Here is a 16,190-nt window from a genome sequence, read left to right as displayed (position 1 = left end):
GAACACAGGACATTACACATGCAGCCACAGCACAACGCACAGGACATTATGCATACAGCCACAGCACAACAAACACAGGACATTACACATGCAGCCACAGCACAACGCACAGGACATTACGCATGCACATTCACCCACAACACACAAACGGCACCCTAACCCATCTCTATGTCCCCTTCAATTACCTGCTGGAAGGGGCCTGATACTTGGGACTAACTCTGGTCCCATGCATAATTATTGCAGCTCAGGCTGCATGAAGGGGACCTGTGGCACAGTAAGCTGTTGGAGCCCCTCCTGTGGTCTGCCAGTTCACCCCAGGGCTTCCCCTGTATTGTGACATCCATGAATTTAGTGGTCTATCATTCCACCTTCATCCTAATATAGCTAGCCCCTTTCTGCCTCCCCTAGCAGAGGCCCTCGAGTGCCCAGATCGGTACAGAGTGTGGATAATGTGGACGAGCAGCATCTCTCACCAGCTCTATCACTGCTTCCTGTTCTCAGCACTGCTCCAGCACATGACAGACCAGGGTCCCCTAAAGAGGCATTGCCCGGCCACCCACACACACACACACACAGAGACAGACAGACACTGAACCGCAGCAATAAAACCTAACCCAATACCCCCTACGTGACACGCTCACCCACTGCTGTCACGGTGGTCACCGTGACAGCAGTGGGTGAGTGTGTCACGTAGGGGGTATACAAGAGCTAGGATACAAGAACGGACCTTAGTAAAGATGGCTGCCGTCATGCAGCCATCTTTAATATGGGAAGATGCACGGCTGTGGGCAGAAGCATAGGAGCAAGGCATCAGGCACTCGGTCCATGACTGAGTGTCTGACTCAATGGCTTCATTTCCACTCGCCCCCTCGCAATTTTCACTCGCAAATTGCGAGGGGGCGAGTGGAAATTTTGAGCCCTGTTTATACCATTAGTACTGCACTGGGAGAGAGCTGACCAAGCACCAGTAGAAAGAAATTGGAAAGTTACAAGGACAACGTACCGAGATACAGCGCTCAACCATGGGGGGGGGTCCTTGTATTTAAATTGGTACTAAGTGTACTTTTTAGTTGAGCGGCTTCAGAAGCATACGGACCGGGGTGTCCGACCGATGGGTGAATCCAACAGAGAAAGGAGGGGAGAAGCGCTACAAACCAAGTAAAAGGGCGTTTTTTGCGATATTGCGGCTCTTTCACATGACACTGAATATCTTCAGGACGGTTCACGATAAGAATGAGACGCAGAATTGGGATGACTCCCTTTCTTTGTAGATGATAGATATAATTTCATCATCATGGTTTGAATATGTCGTTGCTGTTATTGGTAACACTGTAACTTTTACTGTCTTGTGTTTTGCAGTAAATTTCTCATCTACGCATGCTTGTTGCTGTTCTCTGTTCTCCTCTCCCTGCGCCTCGACGGTATTATCCAGTGGAGCTACTGGGCAGTATTTACACCAGTATGGCTCTGGAAGCTAATGGTGATTGTGGGAGCCTCTGTGGGCACCGGAGTATGGGCACAGAACCCTCAGTACAGGTATTTTAACAGCTGCAGTTTAAAGGGAAATTACACTGACACAGATTTATTATAAGTTACTAGAATGTCATTTGCACGCTTGCTGTTCCATAGTTCAAAACTAGACTCGCATAGCTTCTCTTTCAACTGTCTTTCTCTATATCAGGGCACACGAATAGCAACCTTGCTGAAGGACTGTGTCGACAAGGACATTTAGACACATAGAGTCCCTTTCCTTTAGCCAGCCTGCCCAGAGTCTTGGAATGCATTAAGGGAGAAAACTTGTAAAGTACAATCCCTGTGTAGCTGTACCAAGCAGGAAGTATGGCCTGAAAACGTCAAATATGGTTGATCCTATGTACTTAGTGTGGCAAATAATGATTTGATCCCTTGCAGATTTTGTAAGTTTGCCCACTTACAAAGAAATGAAAGGTCTATAATTTCTGTCATAGGTGTATTTTAAATGACAGAGACAGAATATCAACCAAACATCCTGAAAAAAAACACATGATACAAATGTTATAAATTGTGTTGCAGTTCAGTGAGTATACCATCCCTAATTTAAAATAAAATACACAAATGCAGTGTTACAAACAAAGTTTACTTCACAATAAAACTGCATTCACAATGTTTTGCAATCGTACTACACTGGAACACACGGCATTGCGGTTCTGTGCGTTCCAGTGCGGGCAATCACACTGGGTGGTTTGGGGTGCCATTGAAATGAATGGCACTGCAACGCAGCAGAATTTGTCAGGCCAAAAATGAAAATGACATTCTTTTCCCACCTTTTTATAATTTTCTTTAAAATTGTATTGTAAGCACATGGTGCTTGAATAGCTTCAGCCAGGAAGTGACAGCTGCCAGTGGCCAGATTCTGCAGATGGCAGCTGAATGTAAATATAGCAGGTAGTTGTCTGGTGCAATAGCCAGCCTGCCATTGGCTATTTCAAATTGCAATAGCCAAAAGCAGGCTGGCTATTGCATCCACCCACTGCTTGCTGTGCCTTCCTCCCAGCGTGGGGCGAGAGCCAATGGATCCAACTAACTAATCGATAGTAAGAACAGTTGACAACTATTATCCTTATTGATAATTATTATTGATTAGTGGGTTGCGACCCTAATTTGTGCACCTTTACCAGTAGTGACCCTTTTAGCCAGATTTACTTCCAAGACTTCTGCATTCCCATAAAGAATATAATTACAGCTGATTAGGACACATGGCTGAAGACATTTGAATTTCTCTGAAGGTGGATCTTCTATTTTGGTTGAACCATCTGGCTTGATCAGGTCAAAGGCACCGCACCCCCAAAAGTTGTTGTTTATCACAGAATTACATAAAGATGGGATTTTTCTGTTACTTTATCAATAAAGCATAGACATCCAAAATGTTTCTTTTAATATACCTCCCTTTTATTAGACATATAAACAACAGACACTTTATAAAACCAACATGTTTCTGCTGCTATTTTGCTATCACAACATTTTAAAACAACACAAATCTCATCCTCCTTCACAGTCTACTAGTGTTCATCACCCCACCGCTCAGCGGAATGGATATCTTATGCAGTTGTTCCCCCAGTCCTTTACTACTTTCAAGGAGCTGATTTCTGTGATGGGTACGAGCAGTATTCGCTACACGTTTTGCAGTAATACCCAATGCTTCCTCAGGAGACTGTGAAGGATGTTCCTAGACTGCATATCGTTACATATGGTGTCACATCATTGTTGTATGACGTGCATTTCATGTTTACATGTATCTCATTTTACAAACATCTATAGCACATACACTATATTGCCAAAAGTATTGGGACACCCCTCCAAATCATTGGATTAAGGGGTTCCAATCACCTCCATGGCCACAGGTGTAAAAAATCAAGCACCTAGGCATGCAGACGCTTGTACAAACATTTGTGAAAGAATGGGTCGCTCTCAGGAGCTCAGTGAATTCAAGCGCGGTGCCGTGATAGGTGTCACCTGTGCAATAAGTCCATCTGGGAAATTTCCGTGCTACTAAATATCCCACGGTCACCTGTTAGTGGTATCATAACAAAGTGGAAGCAACTGGGAACAACAGCAACTCAGCCACGAAGTGGTAGGCCACGTAAAATGACAGAGCGGGGTCAGCGCATGCTGAAGCGCACCGTGCGCAGAAGTAGCCAATTGTCTGCAGAGTCCATATCTTAAGACTTTGAAAATTTGGGTGGCCTTCAGATTGGCACAACAACAGAGCATCATGAAATGGGTTTCCATAGCCGAGAAGCTGCATCCAAGCCTTACGTCAGCAAGTGCAATGCAAAGCGTGGGATGCAGTGGTGTAAAGCACACTGTCACTGGACTCTAGAGAAGTGGAGACGTGTTATCTGGAGTGATGAATCACGCTTTTCTGTCTGGAAATCCCATGGATTGTTCCCAACTTTGTTTGAACAGTTTGGGGATGGCCCCTTCCTGTTCAAACATGACTGCGCACTAGTGCACAAAGCAAGGTCCATAAAGCAAGGTCCATAAAGACATGGATGAGCACGTTTGGGGTGGAGGAACTTGACTGGCCTGCACAGAGTCCTGACCTCAATCCGATAGAACACCTTTGGGATGAATTAGAGCAGAGACTGCGAGCCCGGCCTTCTCGTCCAACATCAGTACCTGACCTCACAAATGTGCTTGTGGAAGAGTGGTGAAACATTCCCATAGACACACCCCTAAACCTTGTGGACGCCTTCCCAGAAGAGTTGAAGCTGTTATAGCTGCAAAGGGTGGGCCAATATTGAACCCTACGGACTAAGACGTGGATGCCATTAAAGTTCATATGCATGTAAAGGCAGGCGGCCAAATACTTTTGGCAGTATAGTGTATATATTATTGTATGATCACTTACATTTATGTATGTGGCCTAGAATATCGGCGGGACATAACCCACCAGAAACTACCACTCGCACCCAATCCCCTAAAGGTGGATTTTCATACTAAGGTCTCAAATGAGGGGGATGTGAAGGATTTTATTTACCTTTTGTTTTCTTACTCAGAACCCAGTTAAACTCTATGGAGTGCAAAGATAAAATGGTATTTACTGGTCAGAACAGGCGAGAATCAGATCTTCATAGTTGAATGTTTGTTTGTTTTTATATTGTATGTGACGTGTTCTTTTATCATAATAGATCTCAATATGCTTTACATATGCAGTGGTCGTCTTCAGATGTTTGCTGTAACTCCTTTTCTCTCTGTTTTCTGCAGGGCAGAAGGTGAAACCTGTGTGGAGTTTAAAGCTATGCTTATAGCGGTGGGGATTCACCTGCTGCTCCTAATGTTTGAAGTTCTAGTCTGTGATCGAATCGAGAGAGAAAACCACTACTTTTGGCTCCTAGTCTTTATGCCGCTATTCTTTGTGTCTCCGGTTTCGGTTGCTGCTTGTGTATGGGGGTTTCGACATGACCGGTCTCTAGAAGTAAGTTAAATGGGTCTGTTGTAAAGCTTTTCATAAATGACCATCATCTACTTGTGTATAACTTCATAATGTGCCTCTTAAATGACATTTATTAGGATAAAGAAAGCTTTTTTCCTTTTTCCCCTCTTTTGCAGTTGGAGATCTTGTGCTCTGTTAATATATTACAGTTTATATTCATTGCACTAAGACTTGACCGCATCATTACTTGGCCATGGCTGGTAAGCATTTTTTTTCTTTCGTCTTGATTTAGGCCATGTGTATCTGCCACAGCTTTAACATTCTCGTGCAGTTGCATTCAGAAAATATATAATGTTGGGGGGTTTTACGTCATTTTCAGGCCTAAAATGTGGAATATAACATGGGTGCAAAAAATGAAAAAAGGGCCTCAGTCATGAAGGGGTTAATAAGTGACACGTGTGAATTTTTTGTTTTTTTTTCTTTTTGTCATTTCACCATTTCTTTTCTTTCTAGGTGGTGTGTGTGCCCCTCTGGATCCTGATGTCCTTCCTGTGTTTGGTGGTTTTGTATTATATTGTCTGGTCCGTCCTTTTCTTGAGATCGATGGATGTCATAGCTGAACAAAGACGAACACACATCACCATGGCAGTCAGCTGGATGGCTATAGTAGTGCCATTACTCACTTTCGAGGTACTTTTGAACCAGTGATTTTGATAAGAGATGCACTGAAATTGAATTTTCAGACAGAAACCGAAAAAACTAAATTTGTCAGGCCGAAACCGAAAGATATATATATTTTTTTCTAACTTTTTTTTATTTTATTATTATTTTTTATATTTTATTTTTGTTTTTATTTCTGTTACTTTACTGTCGGGGGCTCTGGGGAAACATCAGGGGTCTAAACAGATCCCTGATATTTCCCTTTTGAAATAGAAAAAGAGATTGAGGAAACAGAGTCCTGAATCTCTTTTTCTGCAGCCCATGTTATGAATAAACAGGAAGCCTCTATACTGAGTGCCCCTGTCCACTCTTAAATTGTGGCTATAGTATGCGTTACTATGTCCACAATCATGAATGAACCGGAAGTGATGTAAAGCACTACTTTTTTATTCATAATTGGGGACACAGTAAACATACTATGTCCTCAATTATTTACAAGCACTCGGCGATCGCTGAGCGCTTGTATCCGCTCTCCACCCTGACTCCTCCGCTCTCCATCCTGACTCGCTGTCACAAAAGACAGAGCGGGCGGTGCGGGGAGGAGAGCTCGGTCTCCTGTGACGCGGCTGACAGCTGACTCCTCCCCCGCACTGCCCTCCATCCTGATCTGCTTGTCACAGGAGGCAGAGTGGGAGGAGAGCTTGGCCTCCTGACAGTTTCTTTCCTTCCCACGCTGCTCAGAAGTTCTTAAATGCGTGCTTGTTTTGGGCCAGTGATTTTAACATAATGAAATAAGAGGATTAGCATGACAGCCAGGTAACTAACATTTTTCACAAGGGGAGGTCAGCAGTAGCAGCCTCTATGTTTCTCTGATAGGATTACTTCAATTGATGATAAAGCCCAGCTCTGGGTTCCCACCTCTGGCATTGTATTTATCCTCCCCTCTCCATGTATTTTTTATGCTTACTTTTTATGTCATATGAAAAGTTGATTTTCTCTTTAGATTTTCTCCAGTGTAGGGCGTGATGACATTAGTGCTGCTCTCTGCATCATTACACTGAGTACTGCAGTAATGCCGCCCATAACACCCTGCACTCACACCATCTCCTAAGTCTTCCTGCGTAAATGACACTGGAAGACTAAGGACATTGTGTGGTGAAGAAGAGGATCTGCCAGGGACAGATCCTCTCCAGTAGGGCATGATGACATTAGTGCTGCTCTCTGCATCATTACACTGGGAGTTCAGAGTACTGCAGTAATGCCGCCCATAACACCCTGCACTCACACCATCTCCTAAAGTCTTCCTGGGTAAATGCCACTGGAAGACTAAGGACATCTTGTGGTGAAGAAGAGGATCTGCCAGGGACAGCTCCAGACAGAAGGTAATTGTGGCAGCCAGAGATGTATTATTTTTTGTTTTGTTTTTATTCCTGCTGAAGAACATAAAAAATAAATAGCGCAGAGTTGGGATTTAATCAGCTGATGTTTGTGTTATCCCGTGTTCAAACAAAATGAATTGAGGTTACTTCTCTTGTACTGATGATTATTGTATGCTTTATATTTCTCTTTTAGATTCTACTTGTGCATCGGCTGGATGAGCATAACTCGTTCTCCTACATCCCAATCTTTGTTCCCTTGTGGCTTTCATTGATCACACTGATGGCAACAACATTTGGGCAAAAAGGAGGCAATCACTGTGAGTAGTAATCATTAGTAACTATTCATTTTAACTATATCAAATCCTTGTTTATAGCCAGGCTTCAGACTGGCACCTTTAAACAGATGTAGACTTTTAGGGTTCAGATGTACAAAAGTTTTTGAATTGCTTATTAGCGTGGCATTAAGGGCTTGTTCACACTTTCACTCACTGGGCTGCAATGCAAGCTTTCTGTGCATTGAAGGGTTTTGCTTTAGCAAGCCCATTTTAAAATAAATGGGCTGTAATGCACCCCAGCACACAGAAATTTGGATCATGCTCCCTTTTTTCTTGCAGCAGCAGCCCAGCGCAAGCACACACACCTACATTAAGGTGAATGGTAGTGTTTTAGTTTCATAGTAGTAGATTCTAATAGACACAGCATATTGACTGGCTGGTGCACATGCGCCCACATATCGGGGCCTCAAATGAAAGTATTGGCTATACCGCAGCCTTCCCTAACAAATCACAATCTTTTCCAGGGTGGTTTGGCATTCGGAAAGACTTCTGTCAGTTCCTGCTAGAGATCTTCCCTTTCCTCCGGGAATACGGCAATATATCCTATGACATTCATCACGAGGACAGTGAAGACGCAGAGGAAACGCCTGTACCAGAACCTCCTAAAATTGCCCCGATGTTCCGAAAAAAGACCGGGGTGGTGATTACACAGAGCCCTGGCAAATATGTCGTGCCTCCTCCCAAGCTGAACATTGATATGCCAGATTAAGGAGACTTCAAGACATGAAGAACTTGCCTAGGTGCACTTCCCTGTTTCCAGCCCGTGGGCAAAAGCAGCTCTTCACAATGAGACCAGACTATATATACACGCTACTGACCTCACTTTGTTTTTTGTTCTTTTGCTTTGTTTTTAAAAACTCGACTTTTAAAAATGCAGCATAACATTACATATCAGTGCTGCTGCATTGAGATCTTCTCTCCCTGACCATGTCAGCTCAGCTAACAGACGATCAATGTAGCTGTTCATTACATGCTTGGTCTTCTAGGAGTCATGTCATTGTACATTGTTATTTGGCAGACCTGTAAGGGTTATTCTTGTGTTTGACGTGCAGCTATTAGGGCAAGGCTCCTTCTGCTTTGGACAAAACTCTTGCATTACCTACTTCATACCACTAGTGTCATTTTATGTCTAAAATATTGACATTAAAACCGGCACACTGCTTGTGTAGTAGTAAATATGGGGTCGTCCTTCTGCCCCCATTTCATGGGACCAGGACCTTACATTTCTCTTACCTCTCCATCTGCTGGAGGAACCTGGTAGGGCAGCCTAACCATTCAAATAAAACAACACTCCATGAGTGACATTCTATATAAAAAACTGAATTGAGTTGACAAAGTGACATTTGCCAAAAGAGAAGAGGGACCGCTTTTGCTCATGAAGGGAATTCAGGGGTGGAGGGATTGACCTTCATTACCCTTTAGAAGTCAAAAGCAAAGAGGAACATTCGCTTAGCCTGGCAAACTTATTTAAAGAGATCACCTACAGTGAAAGGATGCTGAATGTAAATTGAATGCTTTTTTAATTTTTACACAGGGTTCTGTTCTGAAAAAAACCTAACTACATGAGAAGTTTCCAGCTGGAGCGACCATCCCTTGGCCCCTTACTAGGACAGTGTAGGTAACCATATTCTGCTACACTGAACTTGATTTGGGGGATCTGGGAGGCTGCTGCATCAGGATGCATTTTGCAAAGGTTTTTGCGGGACGGTTCCTGAGGGAGAACTTGTCATAAAGGAAATACAGTGGCTGCTGTTACTTCTAGAAATCTTAGTTGCTTGGTTGTCTTCCTGATTGTCAGTACTTTTTGAGTCACTGATCTGAAGAGTATGCAGCCAGTGAAGTCGGCAATCCTGATCTGAAAACTTGTTCTAGGTCAGGTTCCATATTTCTGTATGAGTTTTCCTTTACATATAAAACATGTTCTGAAGTCCTGGTCCACGTACTTCTCATCAACCAGGGCTCCAATCAAATATTGTCTGCAAACTCCAGCATAGGAGTAGGTTAGGGGGCCCCCAAAAAGAAGGACCACCTCCAAAAAAATAACAAGTCCCCGGATGTCAAGATGACATTTCGTTCACCTCTACTCCATTGATCATCTCAAAGTAGAATTACCCTTTAATGACATTTAAAAAAAAGCTGATGGCATTGCCCCAATCCTAACCCTAGGCTCCTTTTCGTAGGTATTGCAGCCTTGCTTATTTGTATAGTATTTATAAAATTGTTTTAGCAATGTAATATATTCTGTTCCGAATTATACATGTGTACAGTATAAATTGTTAAATACAAAATATTTTTTTAAATAAGGTTTGTTTGTAAAAAAAAATTAAAGCTTATGTTTTCAGATTTGTCATTTTACATTTTTAAATAGTCAGATGTGTAACATCCCCCAAAAAAGCCAGTACCATTCTTTTGTTTTGTTCATTCGTTCTTTCACACTGATCTAGAACATCACTATCTGTATAGTGTTTATAGCTATCCATTTGAATGTTAATTATTATGCACTGAAACAGTGTTGCTTGTAAAGTTTACTGCGGAACCATTAATAACATGAGAATGTTTCTGTTGCAAGTGTTCAGTAAACTCTTTGAATGTCTTAAGATCTTTCCGTGTTTGGACTGTTATTACGATCATACTGGTGTTGACATAGAAAACTTTTTTTTGTTCAATTTAGGTTTTATATCCTTTATTATTTGTGTACAAGCCTTGTTTTACAGATGAACATTAAAGGCTAGTTCACACCACGTCTGCTGAGCTGCATTATTCTGCAAACCAACACATATGCAAGGTGGGAACTGGGCGCATAGAAAACAACTATGTGCAGAAAAATGCAGCTCAACAGACGTGGTGTGAACATTCCCTTAAAGCGAAATTTTTGAGTAAACACTCCTTCCCCTTCACCGGTGAGGGTGTATTATCTGTACCCCGTACTGTTGTGCAGCACAGCCCTTAGTAAAAAGCACTTTTCATGGGTCAGCGCAGTCTGAAGCGCTTCTCATTGGCCAGCACGGTCAGGTGACCACACTGACCAATGAGTGCTCACCACTTTAGGGCTGCAACAACTAATCGACATAATCGATTATAATCGATTATTGAAAAAGTTGTCAACTTTTTCAATAATCGATTAATCGGCTTCCGATCAGTTGGCCCTGTACACAGCTCCACACACGCTGCACCTCCTCCCCACCTCACACTCGTGGCTGCCAGACCCGCCCGCCTGCATCCACGCTCTTCACGCCGGACCGCCTCCCCGCCTCAACTACAAAACCCAGCAACAGTACATTATACAGCGCAATGCAGAATACCGCCAGCTATAAGGTTCTATTGCTGGGATTTGTTGTAGTCCTCTATAGCTGGTGGTATTCTGCATTGTGCTATATAATGTACTATTGCTGGGATTTGTAGTCCTCCATAGCCGGTGCCATTCTGCATTCATTGCTTTATAATTTTACACTTTCCTTTTCACTATATTGCACACCACACTATTTTTTTTCTTTTTTACTTCCACCGCTCCAAGCTTAATACAAACTAGTAGTCCATCACTGGAGCCATTTTTTAAAATTTGTTTTATTGTTTATCCGATTAACCGATTAATCGAACTTAATAATCGGCTAACTAATCGATTTTGAAAATAATCGTTAGCTGCAGCTCTACACCACTTGTGAGCAAAACTCTGAGTGCAGGGCTGCGCTACACAGCAGTATGGATAGCACACCCACTCCGGCGGAGGGGAAGGAGCGTTCGCCCAAAGGTAAGTGTAGCAAGGGGGTAATTCCATTTTTCCAAATTCACCTGAGAAAGTGGAATTACCCTTCAATGCATGCCAAAGGATTCCTAGATCCCTATGGGTTAGCTAATGAGACGGCACAGCAGAATCTTTATCCATAGAGTTCAAGAGAACTGGTTTAACCTCTAGCATCCATATTTCTGAGATGTGGTGGCTCCGGCAGCTCACTCGAACACCCAGTTCACACTAGGACTTTATTTTGGCTTGTGTTAGCCTGGACAGAAATACAGCAATTAGGAAGCAGTTCCAGATTTTTTTTTAAATGGAATAGAGCTTTCTTTGTGTTAAGATCCCAGCATTTACTAATGCCAACATTCCCATTAGGCTGTGTGTACACCTCTGGGTAAATTTTTATGTGTGTTAACAATCATGCAGTTTCATGTGATGCCATGACAATCAACAGGACATTGCACAGATATGAACTCCCACCATTTCAAACAATAGCCAACGTGATTTAAAATGCATTGGGGGTAATGGGCCCTTAGGATTCATATTCAGCACCTCCAAAATTGTGTGGCAGAGTACCTCTTTATTCAGTGACGGGTGCGAGTCTCTTTAACGCCTACATTCCTTAGACACCTATTATCCCCTGAGCTCCTGGACAAGCCAAGGGGATATAAATTCCAGCTCTTCTTGCCTTCGGTGCTCAGAGAGACCCTGCTTGATGAGACAGCAGTGACTGCACACGAGGTGTCACCAGGTGCTGGGTCCTCCCCCATTAAGTCTGGTGTGCTGGCCACCAGCTTTGAACACAAGAGCACGCAGCTTCTGTACATGACGCAGTCACTGGAGTGGACTTTGTTGCAGTCTGTTTGGAGAAACTACACATGCAGTGGGATGGCCCTACCTTCAGTCACCGGAACCTCCTGACCGAAGGCAGCAGTGACAGTGTGAAGTACAGCCGAACCACTTAGCTGCCGCCCTGCCTTCCAGAGAAAGTGTGATTAAAGTTTGTGTGCAACCTGGAGGTGGTAAATCTTTTATCCCCCCCATAAGCCTTACTGAAAGAGTGCTGCCATCTAGTGGCCATTTCAAAAACTGTTCTATATTTTCATGTGTTCTTCCAAGCCTGTTTGTTTTCTGTTGATTTGTATGTTTTGAAATACACTCTGTGTTCAGTCATTATCCCCTGTACAATTCCTGTTTCATTTCCGTTTGTTTAGTAAATAGAAATTGCACATAACCACTGGTCTGATCATTTGGCTGATACTGTTGCACAACAAGTAGAAGAGAGGTCTTAAATAGAACTTGCAAGCAGTTTTACATATTTACAAGAAAAGGTGCCTCCTAAGGCCCCGTTCACATTGAGCGATTTATCGCACGGTAAATCCCGCGATATCGCGGCAATTTACCGCACGATATCGCTCTCCAATGCTTCTCAATGAGGCAAAGGGTCCTGCTGTCGCGGGTCGTGCGTCGCTATAGCAGGACCCTTTTTGGAGCGGATTTAGCCGCGATTCAAGCTTGCTCAATGCAAGCATTTGCGCGATATCGCGCGATTTGCGAACCGCTCAATGTGAACGGGGCCTTAGAGCAAACACCACATGATGTCTGCTATAGTAATGGTCAGGAAACCTGTGCTGCGCGCTAAAAATATTTTAGATTTTTTAAAAGTCACAACATGTTAACCTGTGTTAAAAAACAACAGAAAGCTCAGTTTCAGGGCCAATTATTATTCATAACATTTCAGAGCATGTAAAAGCCTCTTTATCAGGCACACAGTGAGGTTAATTTTTATAATAGAATAGCATATACAAATTAAGATTTAAAAAATGCCAAATGTGAACCTGGGCTACACTGCATGATTATTTTCATAATCAATTAGTTGGCCGATTATTTTTTTCGATTAATCGGATAACAAAAGTTAAATACCATCCTTCATTTAAAATGAAATACGCAAATGCAGTGCTACAAACAAAGTTTACTTCAAAATAAAACTGCATGCACAATTTTTTGCAATCGCATTGCACTGGAGCACACGGCATTGCGACACATTGTGGGTGGGATGCACATTTGGGGTCCACTGAAATGAATGGCACTGCAACGCACCTCCAGCAGCAGAATTTGTCAGGCCGAAAATGACTTTTCCCACCTTTTTTTCATAATTTTTAAAAAATAATTGTATTGTAAGCACATGACGCTTGAATAGCTTCAGCCAGGGAATGACAACTGCCAGGGGCAAGATTCTGCAAATGTACATACAGCAGGTAGTGGGCTGGTGCAATAGCCCCCCAGGCTTGCTATTGCACCCGCCCACTGCTTGCTGTGCCCTCCTTCCATCGTGGAGGAGAGAGCTATGGGATCCAACCAACTAATCGATAATGAGAATAGTTGACAACTATTTTCATAATCGATTAGTTAGTTGCAGCCCTAATTAGATTGGCTACTTGGATACTAAAAATCATAAAATCACGATCCTACTCTTGTATTGTGTGAACTTTGATTTCCCAAATGCAACGCTTGTTTCAGGACTGGTAAGGAACCTGTGGCATCTTATATTTTACACATTTTAAGACTTTTTTTTTGACAGTAAGGGCTCATTCACCTCTCACACAGAGACCTGCATTTTTCTGCACCTTATCAACACAGGTCTCTACAAGGACAACTGTTTTCTATAGGGATGCACAGATACTTTTCGAGTACCAGTGCAGATACTTGGAATTTTCATGAGAACTACCAGGGTTGCAGAGGTTGCAGCTGGAACCTAGCTCTGGCACTCCACCACTGTCCTGAAATCATTAGTCTGTATTGTTTTAGAAAAACTGTCACATGACAATAAACAAAAATGTATCAGTACTCGTACTTGTAAGTACTCGGCAAGTACCAGTACTCATACTCGCAAAACTGGTATCTGTGCATCAATTTATTTATATGTATAAAAACAAAATCGTAAATTAAAACAGATATACAAATCCCAGGAGCTCCGTGTTCTCCTTACAAATGACAGCTGCCTCCTAACTTTTGAATTTTTCTCTAGTGTAGTCTTGGAGCTCAAAAGTATCGGTACTTGTACTCGCACTTGTACCGAGTACTGTACTTGGTATCTGTGCAACCCTAGTTTTCTATGTGCTCCGCTCCCACCACAACTTAACAGAGGGGTGCACAGTGGTAACGTACGGTAAAATGTCTGCAATTCTCTGCAACGCAATGGATTTAAAACACACATAAAGACAACACAACCCACAAAAGGAAGACACTAGAAATGGGAAAAAATACATGAAAACTGCACATCAATGGATGTCAATGTGCATAAAGGTCCCCTCATAATAACCAACATGCTAAGCAGGCCAGTGGCTGTGTGTGGTGGTGGTGGGTGCTTTGAACTTTTACAGTGCAAGGCACTGGCTACCTCTATCTTTATTGAGATGTCACAGAGTGACATTTTCTTCATTTCTGTGTACCACAGCGGAGCTGCAGTGCATAGAAACAGAAGGATGGACAGAGATTTGTGGTGTGGAAAAATGCACACATGCTGCCTATTTCCACACTTCTCCACTCTTGTAGTGTGAACGGGGCAACAATTGTCTTCTATGTGCCCTTCCAGAGACATGCATTGTTCAGGTGCAGAGAAACACAGGTCTCCACGCTAAAACTTGCATGTAAGTGGGTATCAATGAACATCAACTCGCCTGCGGTTTTTCATAAGCTTTTATGCCAGGGCTTGGCAACTCTGGCCCTCCAGCTGTTGTGGAACTACAACTCCCATAAGGCATTGCAACACTGACAGCTACAGGCATGAATCCCAGAAGCAGAGGGATTATGGGATTTGTAGTTAAAGCAAAGCTGGAGGCGCCGGAGTTGCCCACCCCTGTTTGATTCACTTTATGGTGTGAACGAGCCCTAAAGCAATGAACCGTTTGCTTATCAGAAATTGTTTTCTCAAACAGGAAATGTTTCATCACAACAGATAAAATGGCAGTTTTGTAATCTGATTATCCTCAAAGGGTTCAGTCTAGTACAGGAAACACAGTTAGCAATTAGCTGAATGCATTTGTCTATTCTAAAGTCCAACTCCAGCTAAAACTTTTTCATAGAACAGTGAAGGGTTAGACAACTTTATATCACCTTGGGAGCAATCTCCTTATATCCTGTCTAATAATTGGAAGAGAACAGGAAATTAGAGGAAATCCCCACCAACATGGACACTGACAGCAATAAAAACACATTGTCTAGTAAAGTGAGGAAGATTTAGAACCTGTAGCAGGATTGTATTGCTGTATGTTTCCCCACAAGGGAGATTATCTGTCATCTCCTGTGCAGGTGACACGTGTCAGAGAGAACAGTAAGTCCTCTTTCACACGGGCATTGCGATCATGTCTGCCTGTCAGTTTTTCAAGCTGACCTGATCAGAAGCCCAATGTTAGTCTATGGGCAGCTGGATCTACACAGACATGTGTCCGTTTACATCTGGTTACCCGCGGCTCCGGCCAGGTCCGGAAAAACAAGTGCATCAGAGTTCTGTTTTGAAGGACCCGATCATGCCGGATCGGGGGAAATCTGATGATGGACACATGTACATTTACATCCAATCCCCATAGACAGACATGGGGTCCAGTAACTCCATTTTTCCCCCCAATTCAAGATGGAGGAAAAAAACTGGATGGATGCAGATGTCACAACAGTGACATCCATTCCAAATCAGCAGAGGACCCATGCATGGATCCCCTGTGGATCAGAACTGATGGCGCCCATCTGAAAGGGACCTAAGTGAGAAGAAATCTTTTTGCCAGGACAGTTTTTTTAAACTGGACACAGACAGCAGTGGAGCTTTCACCAATGTTTCACGGTCTTATTTCTGTCCTCCTCTACTAAATAATGACTACTTTTTTCTGTTTAGTAAATGCCTTCTTTCATGTTCTGGTCCTTCAGCTAGCGAAAGTGCTGTAGGTCTTTTTGGTCTTGTCACACATGGGTGCAGGGCCGGCAAGTGCCAAAGTATCATGAGATTCATTGCCCATAAATCTCCTCAATTCAGGCATGAAATCTCACAACACTTCAGCACATAAAGCCCTGTACCTGGGATGTGCCTTCTAGGATGTGTGTTGTGATATCCCAGAAGAATGTGGGCAGACAAGGGCTACGTCACTCTTACCTAGGCTAGGAATAAATTACTGATT

The 16,190-nt window shown here is 43.0% G+C and overlaps 1 protein-coding gene across 2 annotated transcripts in view; it reads left to right on the top strand.

Annotated features, from left to right (window-relative positions):
* Window positions 1-8,484, top strand: part of TMEM185A (transmembrane protein 185A) — a 12,660-nt gene extending 4,176 nt beyond the window's left edge. Inside the window, exons 2-7 of one of the 2 annotated variants that reach the window (XM_018552595.1) lie at window positions 1,360-1,536; window positions 4,747-4,957; window positions 5,092-5,175; window positions 5,429-5,605; window positions 7,148-7,271; window positions 7,754-8,484. In XM_018552595.1, the coding sequence (XP_018408097.1) occupies window positions 1,360-1,536; window positions 4,747-4,957; window positions 5,092-5,175; window positions 5,429-5,605; window positions 7,148-7,271; window positions 7,754-7,998 (1,018 nt within the window). In that variant the 3' untranslated portion in view covers window positions 7,999-8,484. The remainder of the gene's footprint in view (window positions 1-1,359; window positions 1,537-4,746; window positions 4,958-5,091; window positions 5,176-5,428; window positions 5,606-7,147; window positions 7,272-7,753) is intronic. The other variant, XM_018552596.1, reaches the window with a different exon arrangement.
* The last annotated feature ends 7,706 nt before the right edge of the window (window positions 8,485-16,190 follow it).

The sequence above is a fragment of the Nanorana parkeri genome, unplaced genomic scaffold (assembly GCF_000935625.1).
Source record: "Nanorana parkeri isolate BGI_ZX_2015 unplaced genomic scaffold, ASM93562v1 scaffold93, whole genome shotgun sequence".
Classification (NCBI taxonomy): domain Eukaryota; kingdom Metazoa; phylum Chordata; class Amphibia; order Anura; family Dicroglossidae; genus Nanorana; species Nanorana parkeri.
The sequence above is the reverse complement of the archived record's forward strand: the minus strand, read 5'-3'. Positions and strand labels throughout refer to the sequence as shown.